General features: G+C 34.7%; 1 protein-coding gene and 2 long non-coding RNA genes across 5 annotated transcripts; all 3 read right to left on the bottom strand.

The window, feature by feature from the left end:
- Positions 1 to 936: 936 nt before the first annotated feature.
- Positions 937 to 1,988, bottom strand: LOC140021009 (uncharacterized). Its single transcript, XR_011824970.1, has 2 exons — positions 1,605 to 1,988; positions 937 to 1,240 (listed from the first exon to the last, which is right to left on the bottom strand). It is a non-coding gene; the product is annotated as an uncharacterized lncRNA (long non-coding RNA).
- Positions 1,989 to 7,347: 5,359 nt separating this feature from the next.
- LOC113719494 (uncharacterized) lies at positions 7,348 to 12,457 on the bottom strand. Of its 3 annotated transcripts, none has more exons than XM_027244703.2 (11): positions 12,257 to 12,457; positions 10,679 to 10,765; positions 9,978 to 10,048; positions 9,840 to 9,889; positions 9,117 to 9,187; positions 8,974 to 9,036; positions 8,555 to 8,642; positions 8,058 to 8,117; positions 7,884 to 7,963; positions 7,720 to 7,791; positions 7,348 to 7,632 (listed from the first exon to the last, which is right to left on the bottom strand). In XM_027244703.2, the coding sequence occupies exons 2-11, from the start codon at positions 10,708 to 10,710 to the stop codon at positions 7,551 to 7,553; spliced, it is 669 nt and encodes a 222-aa protein (XP_027100504.1). In that variant the 5' UTR covers positions 10,711 to 10,765; positions 12,257 to 12,457; the 3' UTR covers positions 7,348 to 7,550. The 3 variants fall into 3 exon arrangements, with proteins under 3 accessions (XP_027100504.1, XP_027100505.1, XP_071928735.1); XM_027244704.2 differs by having other exon boundaries at positions 10,679 to 10,760; positions 12,257 to 12,397; XM_072072634.1 differs by lacking the exon at positions 8,974 to 9,036 and having other exon boundaries at positions 12,257 to 12,449.
- A 6,203-nt stretch (positions 12,458 to 18,660) lies between these two features.
- LOC113719724 (uncharacterized) lies at positions 18,661 to 20,018 on the bottom strand. The gene is made up of 2 exons (XR_003454992.2): positions 19,884 to 20,018; positions 18,661 to 19,160 (listed from the first exon to the last, which is right to left on the bottom strand). It is a non-coding gene; the product is annotated as an uncharacterized lncRNA (long non-coding RNA).
- Positions 20,019 to 22,137: the final 2,119 nt, after the last annotated feature.

Here is a 22,137-nt window from a genome sequence, read left to right as displayed (position 1 = left end):
AGAACTCTTGGTCCTATGTGAGTGGGAAATTCCCATCATCAAAATAGATTTTATACATCCGTCTGTGCTATGCTACAACTGCATGTGTCTATTCATTTGTTGCTAGCTCTACCACCTGAGCACTGGCCTGTACAGGTTTATGGGACTTGACACGTAGAATACATAGAAAACCCGAAACCAACACAAGATATTCCACAGCTTCAGTTTGGCATCCACAAATTTTGAAGAACATAAAAAAAAAATTAATCTTTCCCTTTGTGCATGTTAGGCAACATGAAAACGATGCTTCTAAAACATAAAAAATTTACAGAGATCAAGCAGGAGTTTCCACGTATTCTGCAAAACAGCTGGTGTATATTCATCATCTGGGATTTCTGTCCTCCTGTCATTGGCCCACTCAAACCCTGAATTCGTAGGTTCCTTAGTATTTGAATCCACTGCGCCAAGAAGATGACAAGTAGTAGTAGTAGTAGTAGTAGTAGTAGTAGTAGTAGTAGTAGTAGTAGTAGTAGTATCTGGTCGTTTACCTTAAATTGGAATTTCATACATAAAAACTACAACAGCAAACCAACTTTTGGCATCTCCAGGAGTAGGATGATGCAACCCATGAAACCTTACATCATATCTGGTACGTGTACCAAATAGTTTTTTTTAGAAATTTCTTCTCGTCTTCTAAACATGGGATACGCACGATGGTAACCTTTTTTTATATACTTTTTGATCATGTATATGTCCTTGCAGATTTCTCATTATCATTTTATGGGATTAATTTTACTTTGCCTACACTTGGAAAGAATTGTGATACGTCACTAATGATCTGAAATTTTGAACTAAAATTACTTTCTTATGATCTGAAACCCTTTTGACTAGTAACCACAACAGCGTGTACAAGAAGACAAATACATACATATAAATAGAGAGAGAGAGAGAACTAGCTAGCATCAAGAATTAGTATCCATTTCTCAAGTATGGATACAAATTTGAATAAGAATAGAGTAAAGGAAGATGAAAATAGAGCCACTGAAGAAGACAAGGACAAGTGTGCTGCCAACAGAAGCTGCAACTTTTAAGGATTGGACCAACAGAATACGTCTCTTGTACGTGTCATCATATCCAGCCTTATAGTTCCAACCGCTCTTTTCATGTCTGAAGCATGTCTGAAGCTTTTCTTTCATCCTCACCGCCTCAATTCTCTGTCTCAGAACACTCAGGTTTCCGTCCACTATATTTGCTGAGTTCCCTGCAAAAAAACCCAAACACATAAGAAATCTTGAATATCTAATGTTTTTAAAACAAACCCTTAATTATTATCCCAGTTCAACGTTTTTCTTGCCATGTTTGGTTGAGGGTTCAATTGGAAGAACTATACATAATCTCTCATCCTCGTTATCACGAACAGAAAGGTTAAGTGGGATGCGCCAACTTAGCAGAAAGGAATGAAAAGAATGGAAAAAAACATGCATGCAATGCCATTATACCGGAGACACTGCATATATGATTATATTCCTGTTAAGCTTCTGGGATGGTAACCTCAATTGCAGTGAGCTAAACTTGCAAGAATTTAGATGAAGATGACAGGGGAGAAGATTCAGAAGAAGTAATACCTTCATCACGACATATCTGGGATCTAACAGGAGGATACTTTTGATGTTTAGGGCTTGGGAACGGGATGAATATTTTGTGAAAAGAAGCTGGAGGGGAAGCCATATATGATTGATTGATTGGGAACTGGGATACCATAACTCACTTTGGACCTAACCCCAATGATCTAGACGGGGACTTTATAGACAGAACATGCACGGTAACGTGGCGATCAACCATTTCTCATGGAATTTTATATAATTTTGTGAGCTTTCAGCTTCCCCCTTTCTTTTTCTATAATATTGCAGAACCACACAGACAGAGTGACAGCGGGTGTAAATTATATACAAACTTAGATTCCTCGATCTTGGAATCTTAGGTGATAAGTTCATGAACTATTTGTCCAAATTATGAACTGACCTGAAGAAATTGGAGCCTTTCTCTTTTTTCTTTTAAGGAAAATTGGAGCCTTTCTGAATGTTATGAATACCTTCCAATTCATTTTGTCTTTATTATCTGTTATTTATTTTTTTCATCCTTCCATTCTTTTCGATATCCTTCCCACCTCCAATTGTCACGTACAAAATTCTTTATAATTTTATCTTGTAACCTGTCAACTGTTCATTAGTTAGTGCCATTTGTTGCTTGGTACAATGAAAAGATCCTTGATTAAAACACCCTTTTGTTCTTCCCATTTTTATCAAGAAAGTAATTTTGGAACCGATACTTTATCTAACTATGCAACTACTTTATCAAAGCTTTTTATCGCGAAAGTAATTTTGGAGCTGGTATTTTACATAACTATGCTACTAATTATCAAGGCAATATGAATGTACTATGTTTAAGGATCCAATAATTTATCTAAATATATAACTACTTTATCAAGGCAGCATGAATGTACTGTATTTAAGGATCCTTCATTTTTTATTAGGCAAGTAATAGCCAAGGATAGACGTGGGACGTAAATAGTTCCTCCACTTTTTGTTCGGCAAGTAACAATCGACTCCGTTTGGATTATCTGTTTTTTGGAGTATTTTAGTCTATTTTGTTATTTTAAGTGTGATACAAATATGATTTCCCTAATTTAGTCTATTTTGCACAAACATTAGTATATTGTGCAAGAAAACAATCATTCTGCGGATTAAGGACTTTAGTCAGTGATCTAGTATAATACAACGGCATAGTCTACACTGCTAGAATGGTTTGCATAAATTATCTACCTACCATTCCCGAGCACTTTATCAATAGAAATAGAAGATAAATAATGATGTCGTATTAACAAAAAGCATCAAAAGTAGTAATCAACCTTTGCAATCGATTGTGATTACCACTTCAACCAAATTGATACATCCAAGTGTCCAACTTTCCTCATGATATATAAAGAAGAAGAAAAAAGGGATCTATCTAAAAAATTCTGAGGATTTAATAGGACCTTTTGGTATATAGTTTGAGAACTTGATTTAGATCATTGAAGAAGTTGTGGCCAGACTTGTTAATGGTTCCAATTTTGATAAAACTTTAACAAACTCCCCAAATATCTCCCCATTGGTTTCCTCAACATTGGCATCCTTGCATTGGGATAATAGGCTAGGTTCAACCCCAGGATAACTTAAAGATATTTAATCAAATCTTTGGTTGAATATAGAAAAGATATTATTTACTGAAACCAGTTTCAGGGGAAATAGACTTTTTTTTTTTTTTGGTTAGCAACAATAGGACAACTTAAATCTGGTTAATTGAAATTATAAATAATGATTCTGGAGCTATTAATATTTTCCCACTAGCTAGGCAGTTGAGCTTCAATATTTGCCAATGTTCAAATAAACAAATTGATTGTGAACATATTAGGAATAACTTTGTCTTGATCAGTAGCCTTCTGCGAATGCATTTTGGGCAATTTAGATGTGGTCACAAAACTTGCTGGGAAATTGGCATAGTATGTAAAATTCTGCTGTAAAACTTAATATAATTAAGCTACGTCGCCACCGGGTACGTAGCAGCCTCCATCACATTCTTATCCTATTCTTATGCACCCTTCTTGTTGAATTCTGCTCAAGGAATGATCATATATAGATTTAAAGCGCAATTATTTTTAAAAGTAAAGTTAAATCGAGTGCGTATAAACAAGGCAATAAATATGAAAGCGTGAATTGAAATAATAAATTAGACGTTTTATGTATATTATGTTTATCGACAAGTATCCATTAAGCATCTATTAAAAAAAAAATCGACCAAAATTAGCGCATTTGTTAGAGAAAACCCACAAAGATTAGTACAACTGTTAGTTGGCTGGCTGTCAGGGAGAGAACTAAAAAAATGTTTAAACTTGTAATCTCAATTTTCACTTCCCTAATACTGTGAGCGGATGAAATGAACAAGTGATTGTAGTAGCACTAACCTGTCCAAAAAAAAAAAAATTAAGTGAGCTTGATAACTTTTAATTTTTTAAACTTAGTTAGGGAACTGTTGTAGATAAGGGGAAAGTTGGAAAGTTAGGGGCTGGCTTTTTAAAGAGATTCTTGTCTGCTAATTGCCTGTAGCCACTAATTCAGTTGTGGAGGTATTTTGAGCAAAGGCTTTCCGGTTTAAATCTTGCTCCACTGATGCCCCAAATCTTTTACAGTATATTTTGGGTAGCATAACCTTTTTTCTTTGACCCGATTTTGATTGAAGTTCAAGTTCAACAAAAAATCTTATTTTGATTGTAAAGGAAGATCAGAAACCATACATCTAAAAATGGTAAAAAAAAAAAATTGAGAGGATATTGGATAAGATTTAAAAAGCCAGGTCATTTACAACTTAAGCTTGTGACTTATCTTGCTTTATGGTTTTTTTTTTTTTTTTTTTTTAAAAGGCAGAAATGTTTGGAACCTCGAAGATCTTCCTCAATTACAAAGCAAAACATGGTGTTTTGAGATTAATGTAACAAAAATTACAATTAAAGTATTATTTGAAATAACTTCCGTAATACTTTTTATGATATGATGTATGTAAAATAAAGAATTAATTCAGAATAACCCCTTGCCAATATTTCCCATCCATGATTTTTTGGAACATTTTTTGAGGTGGTTTATTTCCTTTTGAATTCTCAATAGTTTAGTTGAATCCATTCCCATCCCCTAGTATAAAACCATTCGTAAAAATGTTGTGCTCAAAATTAAAACAAAATAGTTGAAAATATAAAAAAAATTTAAATTAAAAAACACACTTTGTGATACGCATAAAATAATATTTGAAAAAACTTTTGTATTCAAAAGTTAAGAGAAAGCAAAACTCATTTGAGTGACACTCAGCACAAACTCAATAGTTCCCAATGATTTTATATCATTGAAAGCCATACTCAAGAAATTGATTAAATCTACAATATCTGGTGTCAATAATCATCAAGTATCTTTTCCCACCGGTTTTGCAGAATAGTCACGTCACATACGTCAATAATTTAGCATGAAGCGACGACAATCTACATGGTGGAGCTATCACCCACCATATAATACTAGAAGTACCTCGGCTGTGCAAAGCACAGCTAAGGCCCCAAGAATTTTAATTGAATATATAGTAATAAATTTTTTTGATAAATAATGAATAGAGGTATAGGAGAAAATTTGAGTATCAAAACAATTAAAATTTGCTATAAAAAGAAATTTCATCTATGAAATTAGCCCTAATTTATCGTGATTTGGATTTAACCAATATTATGTGTATATAATGATAACAAAAAAAAAAAAAGAGAGAGAGAAAGCAAATCCATTATGAGTGCATTGTTGGTTTAATAGCAGTATAGTTTTAGTTGTAACTAAACAAAAAGCGGTCATAATGTTTTTAGTACTTTAATAATTAGTAAAAACTTGGAAAGCCATCGAGATCTGTCACAATCTTCAGCATCAATAAAAACATACAAACTTACATATTTTTCTTTCTTTTTGAGAGAAAAAGTGAGTTAATCCATTCATTTAAATCATGTCTAATAGTATTATAAATAGGTGAGAACATTATCTCACCAAACAGCTCTAGAATACAAATACTAGTATTAAATAAAAACATGAATTGCCACATTTCTAGATCTACATATACAAGTTCGAATCCAACAATTTGTTTCATTATAAAAATGTCTTCTTAATCAAAATAGAATTTTCTAATAATATATTGTCGAATAACACTCTAGATTGAAAACCTCAATGCTAACTTCCACCACCAAATGCAATCCTTTGACAACTGCAATCATTTTAACTAGTTAAATTGACAAAATATTATCAACTCTTTCAGTCAAATAATAATAATATGTCCAGTTCTACGCCTATCCAGTTCTACGCCTAACAATCACCTCAAACTCTAATTATATTATCTATCATTAGGGACAATAAAAAAGGATAAGAGTACAAAGTCATATAGAACCAATTTAAACAAAAGATTCTGAAATCTAATTTTGCACTTCTTTTATTCTCAAGCAATCATTTGCGAAAATTAAAATCATGAAAATAAACTACTTATCATGATTACAGACTAGTAATTCAAAATGTTGAATGAAAAGATACGAAATATTTTTTCCACATCCTAAATTTTTGGCCCCAACAATTATTTTACATATCAATCACCTTATCTAGTAAATAAGCATTTCTCGCTATTAATAAACTTTATATAAATCAAAATATCAAAATATAATTATCTATTCATAAATTAAGAGACTCTAATTAATTTTTAAGAGACTAATTAATTTTTAATTCAACAGACCTCAACATTTCCTTCCTAATCATCGTTTAACTTGGACCTTCATTTGTCATATTCTTTCTCCTCCACTCTAACACTATCACCCTATTACCAAATAACAATTTTAATAAATAAAAATTAAAAATTAAAATGAATATGTATAATGGAGTTTATTATTTTATGAGAGGGAAGTAGCTACAATTCTTTCATTTCAGCCTAAAGATTTTTCATGTAATCACTACCCGTCTTCTTGTTAGCCATAGGGAATTTTTTTCCAAAAATAAAAAGGCCAAAAAGTTATTTCAGAATAAATAAAAATTGAAAAAACACGTTTCTTTAGATTTAACAGAAAAAGTATTTATAGCATCACATACAAACTTCAACTTGCCTTTTTTAGGGGGCAAAAGAAAGTCAAATAAAGGAGGAAGTGGTAAGAAAGGGAATAAGCAAAGGTTTCTAATCAGGACACAAATAAATGACAAAAAATAATAAATAGTATATACAAACAGAGACAGTAAAAGTAGAAGATCATGAATCATGATTATTAAACTAAGAAAAAAGGGAAATATCAAACCCATTCTTGATCTCCTACAACGAAACCATTCATTTAGTTAATTATGGATAAAATTGAAGCAAAATGCATCAACTAATCCAATAGAACAAAAAAAAAAAAACGGAGTAAACAATTAGAATGAAGGAAAGAAAAGAAGAGCACTATTGAATGAAAACTAAATAAAGAATTTGCACTGTAGATGGGAGTTCATTTAGTTGTCTTTAGCCAAAAAGGAGAAAGAAAATAAGGTGAAAAAAAAGAAGCAAAAGAAAGAAAAAAAAAAAAGACTGCGCCATGTGTCAAAATGAAAGGGAGCCACTTGGCAACCATTGGAATTGCTACAATAACTCCACTTTCTTCTTACATACCAGGTGGATAGAAAATCTAGTGATCTAGTTGAAGCTCTTCACAGCAGAAATCACACTCTCCACAAGACGCAACAGTTTCATGGATTTGGGAAATTTCTGATGTTTAGAATCCTGACACCAGAAAATTGAAAACACATACCAGAACCAAACTGCAACTGTCCGCATAATTAAAACGGTGGAGTACAACCAAGGCTGGGAACCACACTAACCTTGTAACAATCCTAACTACAGAATGGCTGCTCTCATTTACATTGAAAGACTTCAGACCCTACAGCTAGATTTGCACAAGGGGTTGATACAACATGTCTACAGATATCAACATATGAAAATTTCATACTCCACACTCAGATGTCCATGCCATCGAATATTTCTCCATCTTCCTCGAAAATTAGCTCATCTACTCGAAAACCTTCACTGGCAAAATTACTATGACAGCAAAGCAAACCAAGATTAACCATGGCCCATTGACAGTAAATCCAATAAAACTGATGTGTGCCAAAAGAATTAAATTACCTTAAACAGCTGAAACGGAAGCTCACTACTCGCTTCAGCTTCCTGTTGTAGAAGAAGAAATGGTATGACCATCTGTCAACAAAAAAGAAATATATCCTGTCATCATGTCCTGAAGCAAGGACAGGAAAAAAAAAATTAACACCAATCTCAACATCAAAGATTACATGGCTCCTCTCTCGAGGAAGGGATCTGCGTCAGCCTCAGGATTGTAACTATAAATTTCGCATTCTGCTAGCTTCACAACCTGCACCACAGTAGTATGACAATAATATCTTTTTAATCCTTTTCCTCTGTCTTCTCTTTTTTCATTCCTTTCATAGTTTTGATAAAATTCGCACCTCATCCAAAGTCTTGTATAAGGTCTCCAAGAGGGGGCACTCATTTGTGTCAAGCCATTCCTACAAAGAGAGGTAGATGAAACCCCAATTAAAGACTTCAATAAATTAATTAATCAACAAATTGAAAAGCCGGCAAGACTTCCTCGGACTATCATGATAATTATGCGCCACTAGGACCCGCATCACATTCTAATGAAAAAGCCGTGATTCTCAAGCACCTTATACTGTAGTCATTCAGCATTAGACACTTTCATAATACCAACACAAGAAAAAATCCCTGAAAACTCAAGATTAACCAAACTTCGAAGATTTTGCAAATAAGAGTTGCTGAATTTGAATTAACTGAATATGGTTCAAACTTCAGACCTTCTGCTATAAAATATAACCAAGATGTTCTACCTCTTAACAACAAACATTAGGCATCAACTAGCACCATTTGGTATAAAGCTATTAAAAATTGATTCTTGAGCCATACTTAAACTGATATGACTGTATACCTTTGATGCTTCAAACATGTAGGTGTCCAAAATTTGCTTAAAGCCATCCCAGCTCTCTTCAGTGAAAAATTGGTGAGCTTGCACTGCACTGGTAAACCAATGTGTTGGGAAATTGTAGCACAGTTACACCAAAAATCAATGAGCAATGTCAATTAGCAGAAGTCAGTAGCTACACAAAGGATGACAGACTAAGTGGTTTATTTTGGGAAATGGAGAGACTTGAACTCTCAACTCGGCTAAGAGCAACAGTTATCTGAACTGTCCGTCAAACCTTCTGACAACACTCCCAAGGCTGTTAAGAGAGGATTATATAGTGGGATGCCATGTCGCCAAGAAAGCTGACAATGGCACTGCCCATAACCCTCCTTTTCAGCTTCATGTAAAGGAAACAAAATGACAAACATAAGATACAGAGTTACCTGAAGTCATAATCTGGATACATGTGATAGAGTGTAAGAAGCAAATAAATCAGCGTCTTTCGGCTGGTGAAAAAGGTTTTGAGATCAGTAAGAAAATATATACCATAGAAGCATAATTGGATAAGATACACGTAACTGGGTACCTGGATGTATACAGATATTCGACTGGTGAGGAAGAGTCGGTGTCAGATGATTTCCCAAGGTAATCAAGAATCTGGTTTAATTCATAACTATCGATTAAAAGGATCTAACGAATTCTCAGATAGGATACAACAAATTGAGTGGCTATAGTAGCAGGAAGATTGGCAATCCATTAGTAAACAACTCAATAACACAGCCACTGAGCATCAAAATATAAAGACATGGCTGCAAGAACACAACAGACATAGGCTCAAAGCAAGCTATCGTGAGCATAATTATTTAAATAATCGACTTTAGATTCCTCAATTTAGGCACTCCTTTCATGAAAAAGAAGAAAGATAATAGGAAAGATTTTCATGTTTAAAAGACCGGCAAGACATGATTTAAAAAACAAAAAAAAGGGACACATCTCTCTGTCTCTCTCTCTCTCTTTTTTTTTAACACTTCCTTTTATCATCTCTCTGTGTCATCAAGAATACTGCTAGTCATCATTTTCAAAATCCCAAAAACAAAAAGGGAAGAGGAGGATAACTGTTTCAACTTTCAAGACACCACAATAACAACTAAAATAAACAGTTCGGCCTTTCTTCAAGATATCACACAATCCAGAGACCATGTGCAGGAAGAATTTGAGAGAAATTTGTGTGCATTCAATGTTCGTACCCTGATAATCATAAATTGTAAATTATCTGTATACAGAATAAGCTCAAAGCAAATGGAATCACCTCATTCTCTAAGCTGAGCGACAGCTTCTTATCTGTTCCTGTATGTTTACCTAGACAGAAAATAGGCAAAAAACTCAGTTACCCCAAAATATTTCTAGGCAGCAACATTGCGAACATCAAAATGCAAATTATACTCACAAGAGTAAGCTTCAAGGCACCCTTTGATTGTGCGCTCTCCAAGATTCACCTGACTCAGGAAGTCATTCAAACTGAAAGAATATAGTTAATCAGTCCACGGCAGTCATTAAAGATAGAAAATTACATAGACCAACAAAATCATCATAACTAGGGCTGCAAACGAGCCGAGCCGAGCCGAGTTTTGAGCTAATCGAGCCGAGCCTCGACTGAATTTTACCAAGCTCGAGCTCGATGAGCCGGCAATTTTCAAGCTCGAGCTCGACTTGAATCAAGTCGAGCCAAGCTCGAGCTCGAGCTCGAAAAAAATAAAAAATAATTATTTTATTTTTAAAAAAATAAATAAAATAATTTTTTTTAATAAATAATAAAATATTAAGGATATATACGCAATTTTACTATGAAAATAAAAAATAAAAAATAAAAAATATATATATAATATACGTATTTTTATTATTAAATAAAAATAAATATATATATATATATATATATACTCAAGGCTCGCGAGCTAACGAGCTTAATATTCTGAACTCGAGTTCGAGCTCGAGTTTGACTCGAGCCGGCTCGAGCTCGACTCGTGCTCGATATTAATCGAGCTTGACTCGAGCGGCTCGATTCGTTTGCAGCCCTAATCATAACTAAGCAATTCAAAATTTGCAAGTACAAAGTGTTGTTTCCTATGAAGAAAACACTTCTACACATACCGGTCAAGAGGAGTATATTCCAAGTACTTCATGCTTAACGTAAAACTGGAACCTGGTTCAAATTATACTCTTTCTACAAGCTCTGCACTGAATCAGAACAATTGGAAGTCAAAATGCTTGCAAAAGCCACAAGAATTAACCAACACTTCAGTATGTACCCTACAGCAAGCACGTGTTCTTGGCAAAGCAGTATACTTTGATGCAATTGATCTCTTCAGACAGTGCCACGAAACCATGGGAAGAAAGAAGGTATTCTATGAAAGAGAAACACACCCTTTCCCTCGTCTAGCACACTACCTCCTGCAAGCCACTTCACCAAGAGAATAAACTGCTCAACACTAATTTCCATTGAGGTCAGCAATATAACAAGTAAAAACTTATTCCACCAGAGACTTCTTTTTCTCGTATCAGCTTTCACATGGATGGCTTCACAGTAAGCACACTTGAAATATCCTTTGTCCAGGAAGTTAGTGTGCTAAGGAGGGGAGGATATGCATTAACCACTTCCTCTGACCTTCCCAACTAGATAAAAACTTCCACTTTAATATTCCCAAAAGCTTCACTATATGTCATGGCAGGCACATAGGCTACACTTGCTACTTTTCTCAGATAGAAAACAAGCTTTCCTCAAGCTGCCAGCATGGTTTAGATGTGCACAAATTTTTTTGCTCAAGAGCATCCAATCCCAATCAGAAAAATGGTAGACATGCATTTAGCTACTTCAAGTTTGACTATAAATCACTCTCCAAAAACCAAAAATTAACTTACTAAAGTAAGAACTACTCATCCAAAACCCATTTTACAAATCTTTTCAACAGGTTTTCAAAACTTTCCAAACGCTCATAACTAAAATAAAACAATGAAGCAAGCAGCTCTTATATTTCATTGTTTTGAAATCACTGGAATAACCAAAACCTCAAATTCACAATAGAATACTACAAGCAACTTCACTTTCTAATCCTATGCCGAGATCTGAATATATGGCTTCAATGCATGTAACCAGATTAATGCTTTCTACTAAACTCTATCCAATAATTAACATATCAAACTGTCCCACACTTCCATGAAATCTTTTCCTAGATCTTCTTACCAAACAATTATTAAGTCTAGTAATTATTTCAGCTAAAAAATAATTGTTTCCTTTTTCCTTACATAACAAAAATAATGTGTCCCTCTTATTTCCACAGTATACCAAAACACTTAAATGGTTACAATTATATTTTTTTTCCCATTTTATCCAACCAAATAAATCCAGAAAAAAAAGCATCGCATTCATTAAATCATCTGAGAAAAATAGTTCTGACATACAGCCATAAAAACAATAGAAATATAAAGCCACCAATTTTCTACCAAAGCAATCCAAAATTCTCCGGAAACAGCAAAAATCTCCGCAAATGAAGTCCAACCCAGAAAATAGAACCTCATCTAGAAACCAGATCCCAAGTGTATCACATATATTTGCCACTTGGCACATCAATTTGACATTTTTAACCAAAAAGACCGCAAAATAAAAAAACCCACTCATTATTCTGGACAATAATCAGCTAAGAAGCATTTGAAAGCAAGGAAAAAAAATACCTTTTTCGATGCAGAGCGAAGAGGGAAAATCTTTGGTAGTTGAAAGAAATGGATTTTCAGCTCTGGTGGGAAAAATTAATTCTGGGTATTATAAAACTAGCACTGCTTAAGCGAGGAGAATAATAAAAGGACAATTATTTGGAATATTCGACTTGATTAAGAGGTTTTTATTTAAATTTTCAGGGCTGTGGTTGAGAAGTAGCTATAGGTAGGAAGCAAAGGCAGAGATGGGGGTCGGATGCGGCAGAGGAAGACGACAGAGTTTTTAACCTTATCCCTTCGGAATCGGTGAAAAGTCAATGTCTGACCCAAAAAGCAAAAATCTTTTTTTTTTTCAACATTTTTATGTTTTGAATTTTATGAGTAAAACAAGGAGTGTGTCATAGTAATAGTAAATTATTTGAGATAATTTTTTAAAAAACAGATGATAGACTTTAATACAAAAAGGTTATAAATCTCCTACACGCACTAAAATACCTGGTTGCTAGTGTTTAGTGTTAACTATGCTGCATTCTATTCATTTTTTTTTTACCATAAATTGTTACCTTTTGAAAAATTTATATCTTCTTACTTTGTAACATCAATAATTAGTTATTACACTATACCTAAATCATTAATAGTTGTGTTTTGAAAGAAAATAGAAATAAAATGAACGGAGCCTTTTGTCTTTTCACTAGCTTAATCGTTTAAAAAAGATCTTGATAAACATTTATTTAGTTGATTTTTATTTCTTTATGTTTTTAAGTACTTCTTTCGTGTTTAATTGGTTAGTTTTTTTTTTTTTTTTTGTCTTTTCACCAATAATCAGCTTGTTATCGATTGATTATTTTAATTGATTATAAATTTTAATTTTGAATAATCCATTTTTATGACGTTCTCGATTGTTTTTGTATTTTGATTATAGATTTTTTAATGATAAAAAAGTTAAAATTTATAACCACCCAAAAAAATAATTTTTGTCGATTGTGATTATTCTTTAAAATAAATTTCTATAATCAGATTTTATAAAATCTAAAGCAATCGAGAACAAGGCCACTATCTACGACTGTATCCATGAAGGAAAAGATGTGTTTGTGACGACCCCACCTCCCCCTAAGGCGTACCAAAGGGTTTGGCGGACCGCCTGCCCAACTCTCGCCAGGACTCACTCACTAGCTCACGCGAATCACGTACATACACATCCACCATGAATCATAAATAACATTCCCAATTCAAGCTTATAACATACAATGATAGGAATCAGGGTACAAAGTCTCGATACTCAAACTAGTGCAAAACGTATACAATCCAAGTACAAAATGTTTCATTCGAAGAATAGCGCGAGTACAGTCCCAAAAGTCCAAGTTCAAAAACAAAAGGCTACACTAGTCATTTCAAGTCTCACGCTTCGCTCGTACCCCTGTAAGGAAAACAAAACTAACGGGGTGAGCCAAAGCTCAGTGAAGTTCCCAAATATCAAATTGGTCAACAAATCAAGTGATAACAAAGTAATAGTGAAATAGCGAGCAAACAAGTCCAATCAGGAAAATAGTACTTCAGATAGCCAAGTAATATCAGGTTCACTTTCACATGTAAGGATACAGTAACCCATATCACGACTCCATTCCAGCTTGGTCAAGTGGTAGTTGACACTCCGCCAACTTTCAAGTTATAACAAGTCCAAAATAAAACTCCACTATACGCCAATCTCCGTCCACCGATCAACGCCCTTTCCCGGGCCCGCACGCCACACGAAACATGAGTGGTAATACTCGAGTATACCGTTTAGTCGAAAAGATAACACTCCACTTGACATTACAAGTGACCCAGGGTTTGTTATCTAATCGACCAGACCCTTACCGGCTCGACTCGATTAACTAGCCACAGGGTTTCTGGAATTCCAGGCAACACATATCTCAAGTACATGTAGAGCAAGTCAAGTGTAATTAATAACAAGAACAAGTCATATTAGGGCAAGTACGGTAAAGTACATCCTTGCCCTATCATTCATTTTCATGTAATCATACAAGTCAAGTAAGGAATACATGTATCAAGTACAATCGGATATTTGGAAGCACTCACCAAAATATAGTGTTTCAAGTATTCACGTTCAATTATACTCCAGGCTTGGAGTCCAGATCTACGATAAAAATTCAGTTTGAGAACTTTGAAACACGAGTAGGATTCGAAACTTAAACGTCCCGTTCATTAAGAATCGACCAATTGAAATTCATTTGAAAAACACTCGTGAAACACTTGCTCGCTTTTCAAATCGTAAAGTTTTATAGTATAGATGCTTGGAAATAACACTTGAGTTGAAAGTACAAGGAAATTCAAGTTTACATTGGTCATTATGTCTTTTCCTCAAGGGTACAAGTTAGGCCAAGTCCTAATGTATAACCCTCGAAAAACAAAGTAGCAAAGGTTCTCGCTAGTTCAAGTGATAATCACTTAACCTTTACTCAAGTTGCAAATATAGTTTTCTAGTCCTCGAGCGTAAATTCGGGCAGTATGCCCTTTGTGTTTACCTAATTTTTCAGCCATTTAGGCTTCATTATTTTTCCTCAGCCACAACCCAAAGTCACACATATCATAATTCAAGTCAAAAGCCGTTCCATAGGCTCACAACATCATAAGAATAAGAATCACAATAATAACAAGTGCAGAAATACAATCTAGTAAAAGACAGATTTGACGTGTGGATGCGGAAATAACACATCCGAGGCTACGCTTATCGGATTGAGGCGCAACCTATTCCGTTTCGATGCTAAGACACAGGGCTACAATGTTCATGAAGGTCATTTAGTCCAGTTTCTAATGCAACTTAGTCAAATCCTCAAATTACAGAACCAAAATCCAACTTGTCGGCTATCTAACCGCATTGTACTGTAATGGTCATATCTCAGGTTACAAAAGTCTGATTCAGGTGTTCTTAGAGGCGTTTAAAAGCTAAGTCAGAATACTACAACTTTCATGTTTTTCCAAAAAGCTAAATCAGTATGGATCCTAGTGAAAAAATATGATAAACTGGACAAACTGACCAAACGGACTGCTGGGGAAAAACTTAAAACAGTAAGGGTATTTTGGACTTTTCACGACCTACGTTGCTCCGATTGAGTTGAAATTTTGTATGCACCTATAAAATACCATTCTATACAACTTTTATTCTTTGACCTAAGGCCAATTCGGCCTCTAACATGAGGTTACAAAACCGGACAGAATGGAAGCAGAATTTTCCAGAAATCTGGAATTTTCAATTTTTAATGCAACCTTCCTCAATTTCTTACTTCAATCACTACCAAAACCCCTTATACAACCTTAATTACAACATATATGCATCATACATCAAATTAGCAGAAAGTCTCAAACCCTAGTTCATCATATCAAAAAGGGGAAAACCTCCAAAACATGATAACATCCATGATTCCACCACAAATTGAGTTACTAAGCTTAATTTAAACAAGATTGAAAGTAAAAATTAGAGAGATCATCTTTCTTACCTTGATTAGAGTTCACCAAGTGTAGCCTTAGCTTTCCCTTTCCAAAATCTCACCAACAATCACTAACTAATCACTCAAAGGTGAGTTTAATCGGTTTCTTTCTTTTGTTTTCTCATTTAGTAGCTTGATTCAAAAAGAAATGGAGAGATTTTCCTTGGTGTTTCTTCCCTTCTCTCTCTCGGCCAAGCAGCAGCAATAAGGGATAGAAGATGCAAAAATTGGGGTTAAATAGAAAGTCCTTGTCTTTGGTCAAGAAGCCAAGTGTCGCCACCACCACCTTTCATTTTTCTCTTTCTTTTCCTTGCATTTATAGCTTTAGGATTTGGTCAAACCAGCTGCCAAGTAAGAAGATATTTGGCTCAAAAGTCAATAAGCTTGTTTGGTAAGAAAAATGGTGGTCAAGTGATGCGTTCAATCGGTAGTGCGCGGGACCCGCCGGTTCGCGCCGTTTTTCTCAAAAACTCACGTACTAGGGTTTTTACTTCCCATTCACTAACCTTATATCATTGCTACTAGTCACATATTATTTTTCACTTAAAAGTCACTTTTAATCTCCAAAATTAATCCTTACTCTGTACCGAAAATTCATCCGGCGAAAAATCGCGAAAACCCTAATTTTGCTCCAAACTTGAAACCGAAGCGTGAAACCCTACTTTCTAGGATTATTTACACTTAGTATGAAATAATTGGGTAGTGGGGCTTTAATAAATAATAATTTTCAAATAAAAGGCATTTTTTTGAGAAAAAATATAAGAAATTTGCGGGTCCTCACAGTGTTCCTATAGTTCTTGTATTGTGTTATAGAGTGTGTTTGGGTAGTAAATTATTTGGATAATTTTTTGAAAAAAAAAATACTATAGCACTTTTTTAATGTGATGTACGTGAGATAAAAAGATGATTAAAAAACATGTTAATAGTACAAGCAAATAAAATTTAGTAAATAATCCCATTTTAATAGCTACGTAATACCCTTTGCCCTCTATTTTCGACCAAAAAAATTAAACATTGAAGTTCTTGCTCTTTATTTGGAATTTCAGCCCTGTTTGGAAGGTTAGTTTTTTGGGAGTTTGTCTAAAACTTTACTGTAACTTACTGTAGAAGTTTTTTAAAAATTTTTTGAAATGTGTAGAGATTTTTGAATATTTTGAAGTGTATAGTTTAAAAACTTTAAGAATTTTTTTGAGGTTACTGTAGCTAAAGTTTTTTAAAAACTTGTAGCAAACAAACTTGGCAAAAAACTTGGATTCCAAACAATAAAAGTAAGAACTTCTTTATTTGGAAACTATATAAAAGTAAGATTAAATTTAATTTAATTTTAGACTGCCAATGACATTTATTTAATTTTGTTAATTGCAGTCCCCTCCACATTTTCCTCTTGAAGGACCATAACGCCCCTCATTATTTTCTAATGACTTGCCACATTCATTGATTGACCAAAAGTTGCATTTTACACTAGAAATCTATGCTTGACCTTTTTATGTCAATAGACATGATGGTTGCTTAATGGTTTACTCTAGTTTCATTCTACCAGATTTTATTAAATCAGAGGACTCTTTTCTTTTTAACTCAAAAGATGGATGGGAGAAGCATCAAAAAATCTAGGCAAAAGCAAACTACGACAAGGAATAAAAATTCACGAGTTTCTAACTATTGTTGCATTTGAATTTCTCAGTAGCTAAACTCGTGAATTCTCAAGCATGATTTATAAACTTTATGCTTAGAGTCGCACGCCTCAAAGCGTTTTCTAAGAGTATGCCACTAAGTTTTGGATTTTTTTTTGTCCCAACGATATAATACTTGTATAACCTACACTCTAGTCTAATCTACAGAAAAGAAGAGCCGACAAGATTTCCCGTCAAAGGAAGCTACAATTAAGTAGCAAGATATACCAACAGCCCAACTGCGCAAGGCACTAAGTTTTGGATACAACGTAGCACAAAATGGAACTTCAAGGCACATTGAGTTGGCTGATGGTTCCGCCTTTCGTCACTTGAAAATAATCACAAAAAAAACAAAGAAAAAGAAAAGATGGTTCAGTCTTTGCCGTAACTCATAGCATGATGTCGTCATTTGTTTGGTTTAGATGGTGGAAAGTTTTTGTTGGAGAATTCAAAGGTTTTTGTTAGATAGCATGATGTCGTCATTTGTTGGAGAATTAAAAGAAGGGCAAGCAGCGGCAAAGGGAGGATGTCCTTTGCAAGCTAAGGCAGTACCATTAACAAAGAGTGGGGCAACAACAATGGAATTGGAACCCAGTATCCAATCACACCTTGGATGTATAGGGAAAAAACCGGCAAGAATGCAAGCTAAACATATTATTGGCATCATTGTGACTTATACATTATGCTCTAATAGCAAGAGTTCAGTTCCTCTTACATTTATACAAGATCAAGTACCTGTTTGGAAATTCCAAAGCACAAGGACTTGCAATGGCAAATCAGCCCTTTAAAATGGAAAACAAGCTGCGTCTCACTCAATGTTACCAGTCATATGTCATCGCATTTACAACGTAGAAACAAAGCCTGAACATCAAGCAAGCAACAAAGGTAAAGAGAACCTCATCATTCATAGACAACTAGCACACTCAGGAATGTTGCAACAGTTATTTTTGTAACCCTGCTATATCCAGCAGTATGGTGGTAACTAGTTTATCAAAATCCAGAAGATGCAAACGGTGCCCAAACAGCAGCAATCAGATTTCAAGGGACTAGAATCCAAAGTCCAGATGACAGTGAATTCAAGAAAGGTTTCAAAGATCAGTCTGTGGCAGTAAATTGCAATTAGACACAACAGAGTCCGCTACTTCATCAACTAGACAATTGTCTGTTCCAGCAACAACCCCAATCCCAACATTGGCATCCACAACTAAAAATGTTGGTGAGCAATTCACCCCATCTGAATAGCTCAAAGCCAGCTATAAACTCATTAACTGAAACATCAATTCATTTTTCTTTTGGAAGCTGCTTAACAATCTTCAAATGAAAAGAAACATTCAATTCCAAAAATCCTGAAATTTAAGGTGAGCCTAACATAGCTGTGAAAATTACTCATTACATAGCACTTACTAAACTGCTGCACCATTTCAGTAAACTCTGGAAAGGCTTTTATTTAATTTAAGCAATCAAAGTTCCCGATGGGAATTACATGGTGAGAAGCTGAAGCACACCAAGTCTACTTGGAAGCTGAAGCAGGTTGAGGCTTCTTACACAAATAATCTGGAGGTGAATAGATCAGAGCAGCAATCATAGCACCTGGAAGAACAGCATACTTAGCCACTGCTGCCAGCTTCGTCACCAGTGGCTCGCCCTTCAACACATTCAGCAATGCCATTTCCAAATACACCCAACCCTTGAACCTTCTTCCTTTCTGGCTTCAACTAGTCGAAGGTGGAACCTAACTCCTCCGTAATTAAAACAACTCCAAACCTGCTGCAGCATATGCCTCTATCTTCAGTCATTTAGCATATCATATCAAAGCCGAAAACTTCAAGAAACTCAATAGCAAAAACAACAAAAACACAAGAATGATGCACAGTAGGCATTGGTGAGAGCAACATTCTGGCTGCGTTTCGTAAATCCCTGTAACATTTAGAGACTAAAGAACCATGTTACACTAACCTAATTCAGCCCATAATTCATGTGCAATCTAAGTTCTTGCTCCACTGTTTTCCCATTCAGGCAATTAACCAAATAGCATTTCAACTCATACAATAGCATAATTTGCAACTAATTAAGAACTAATTCGTCATTAAATCTTTAAAATTGAAGTAAAATATCTAATGCACATATCACTACAAACCGAACCACTAAGTGATCAAGGAGGATCAATTACACTTTATGGATCATCAGCACCATGCAAAGACAAAATCAATAAAACGATAAGACATAATTTAGGACCAAACAAACAAAAAAGAGGAAATTTTCTCCAAATCCGAAATTTGGAAATCTTAGGCTAATATATATAAGCTATTAGCACAGAATCGAAGATTCAGAGTTTGGATTAACAGATTGCACACCATCAAAGGTTTTAGAGAGAGAGAGAGAGAGCTCAAACCAACAAAGGACCTTAATTACAAAAGTAAAATTCAGGAAAAAAAAAACTAGAAAACTCAGAAGGAAGGAAGTGAAAATACAAAGGAGGAGATGTACCTTGATTGTAGGTTTTGAAAACGGTGCTCGGCGGCCTGCCGATGGCTGATTTCGCCGGCGGTCTGGTCTGGTGGAGTGGGGAAGTTTAGATCGAGAGTCGAGACGGATTAGATCAGGTGGGCAGGGACTTCCAGTGACTGGGTAAAATGTATAGGGGTATTTTTGTCTGATAAAGTGATGTGGGTCTCTGTATTTTGGGCCTCTGTTTTGGGCTTTTGATGAGACTGAAAGTAAGGGCTGGAACACATTGGCGTACTAAAACTTGTTCGACATTTGTTTTTTTTGAATTTTGATGTCTTTGTTCGACATTTGTTAATCAACCGAATAAACTAAACCGAATAAAAGAGCCGGAATGGAACCCAAATTTGGTAGAAAAAGTGGCATGCCTTTTTTTTAAATTATTATAATAAGAAATAATAGGAAATTTTAATTTCAAACTTGGTGAAAAATCTACCAAAAGATTGGCTGAATTTAATTTATTGCATCAAGCACTTGGGTCCATGCACGCACGTAAGTGTAGACTATTATAATTGTGTGTCAAAGAAAAACAAGCCCTTTCCTTTCTACTTAATTGATTCGATTTGAAAACAAGTCAAACTAAAACACACAAGTGTTTTGTTCGTTAAGAAATCAAATTAAGGTTGATTGTGCAGTGATACGATCCATTTGGCTTTGCTTAACCACACACCCCTTGCAATTAAGAGGAGCAAATAAGACATGCTTCTAATTAGGTGTCTAATGAGCACATTTGGCACTGCCTCCCAATTCTTGACAGAATATCCAACACCCAATTCACTCGATGTACAAAAATCCAAGACTCCTCCACTTTTGATTAGTTCTCTTAATTGTTGATTTTGTTCTCTGGTCTATTCAAACTTTGAACATGTCCATCACATCCCACTTGAACTATTCTTGCATGCATACCTTAAAAATGATTAGCTAATGAAGGAGGGCAGGTGGGATTGATCCAAAAAAATACAGAGCTAGCGAGCTTATATTTAAGTTTTTGGTCCTCCATCTTCATTAATTAGCAACCCTATATAGTTAATAACTAGTTATAGAGGGGGTTTCCTCAGCCATGGCATCAGGATCAAATGTTTCACAATTCGGTTTTGACCAATGCAACAAACATTAAATGACGATTGATTGATTGAATCCAAACTAAGTAAGATTTTGCCAAATGTTGGGTCATCAAATGCAACAACTCGAGTACTTTAATAAATTGTCGTATGCATGGCTTTGCCGCGCCATGCAGCCTTGATACGGCGCCTGCTACGTGGAGATGTTCATTCGAATAAATCGGACACGTACGTTGTCAGCCTGCTCTTTCATCCATCATGTAATTATAATAATTATAATTATACAAGGTATGGGTGGGCATTGTTTTGTTCTCAGCTTTCCTAGTGTTTTGTCTACGAGGAAAACAGCCCGCTTTTTTTTTTTTTTTTTTTTGAAATTCGATTCAAGAAAAAGACGAAAGGAGTTTCCAACAACAGATGCCAGGGGAAAGAAAAGGTTGGATCGATCATCACAAGAACTTTTCCCAATACCAACTCAGGTTCTTCTTCCATGCATGGGGCCATGCAAACCTAAACTGGTTGTTCAACCATAACTGATTCATTAAACAATATGACCACTTACCAGCGATATAAGAAACAATCAAATCGATGCATAGAGAATAAGGGAACATATGCTTCCTATATATATATGTATATATTGCCTGATCAGTAAAGTTCAAAATTGAAAGTTTACTTGAAAAAAAAAAGAACACATGTTTCCTATTTTTATAAGATGATGTTTCCATACAAGACTCTTGATATATGATACTAGGATTGGTGCAGAATTAAAGACATCAATTGAGCAATGAAAATGAAGAAAATATATTGTTTGATCCCATAGGATGTAAGTTAGTAGCTATTTCTGTTTAGTTTTTTGGGATAATTTCAGAAACCTCCCTTGAGGTTTCATGAAATATCACCTAGCTCCCCTAAACTTTTCAAAATCTCACTTAGCACCCTTGAAGTGATAGTAGGGTCATATACTAATATCAAAGGTGATGAATTGTCAATAATACCCTCATATTTAAATTTTCTGAACTTGTTTTTCTTTCTCTAAATTTCCTACTTTTCTTTAACAATGTCTATACAAACAAACAAACATACATACATACATACATATATATATGTATAATTGAATTGCAAATGTCAATGAAATATAGGATTTAATCAATGAAATATTCAATGCATTTGGAGAA

Source organism: Coffea arabica, chromosome 11e (assembly GCF_036785885.1).
Source record: "Coffea arabica cultivar ET-39 chromosome 11e, Coffea Arabica ET-39 HiFi, whole genome shotgun sequence".
Lineage (NCBI taxonomy): Eukaryota > Viridiplantae > Streptophyta > Magnoliopsida > Gentianales > Rubiaceae > Coffea > Coffea arabica.
This window is presented reverse-complemented; position numbering and strand designations above follow the sequence as displayed.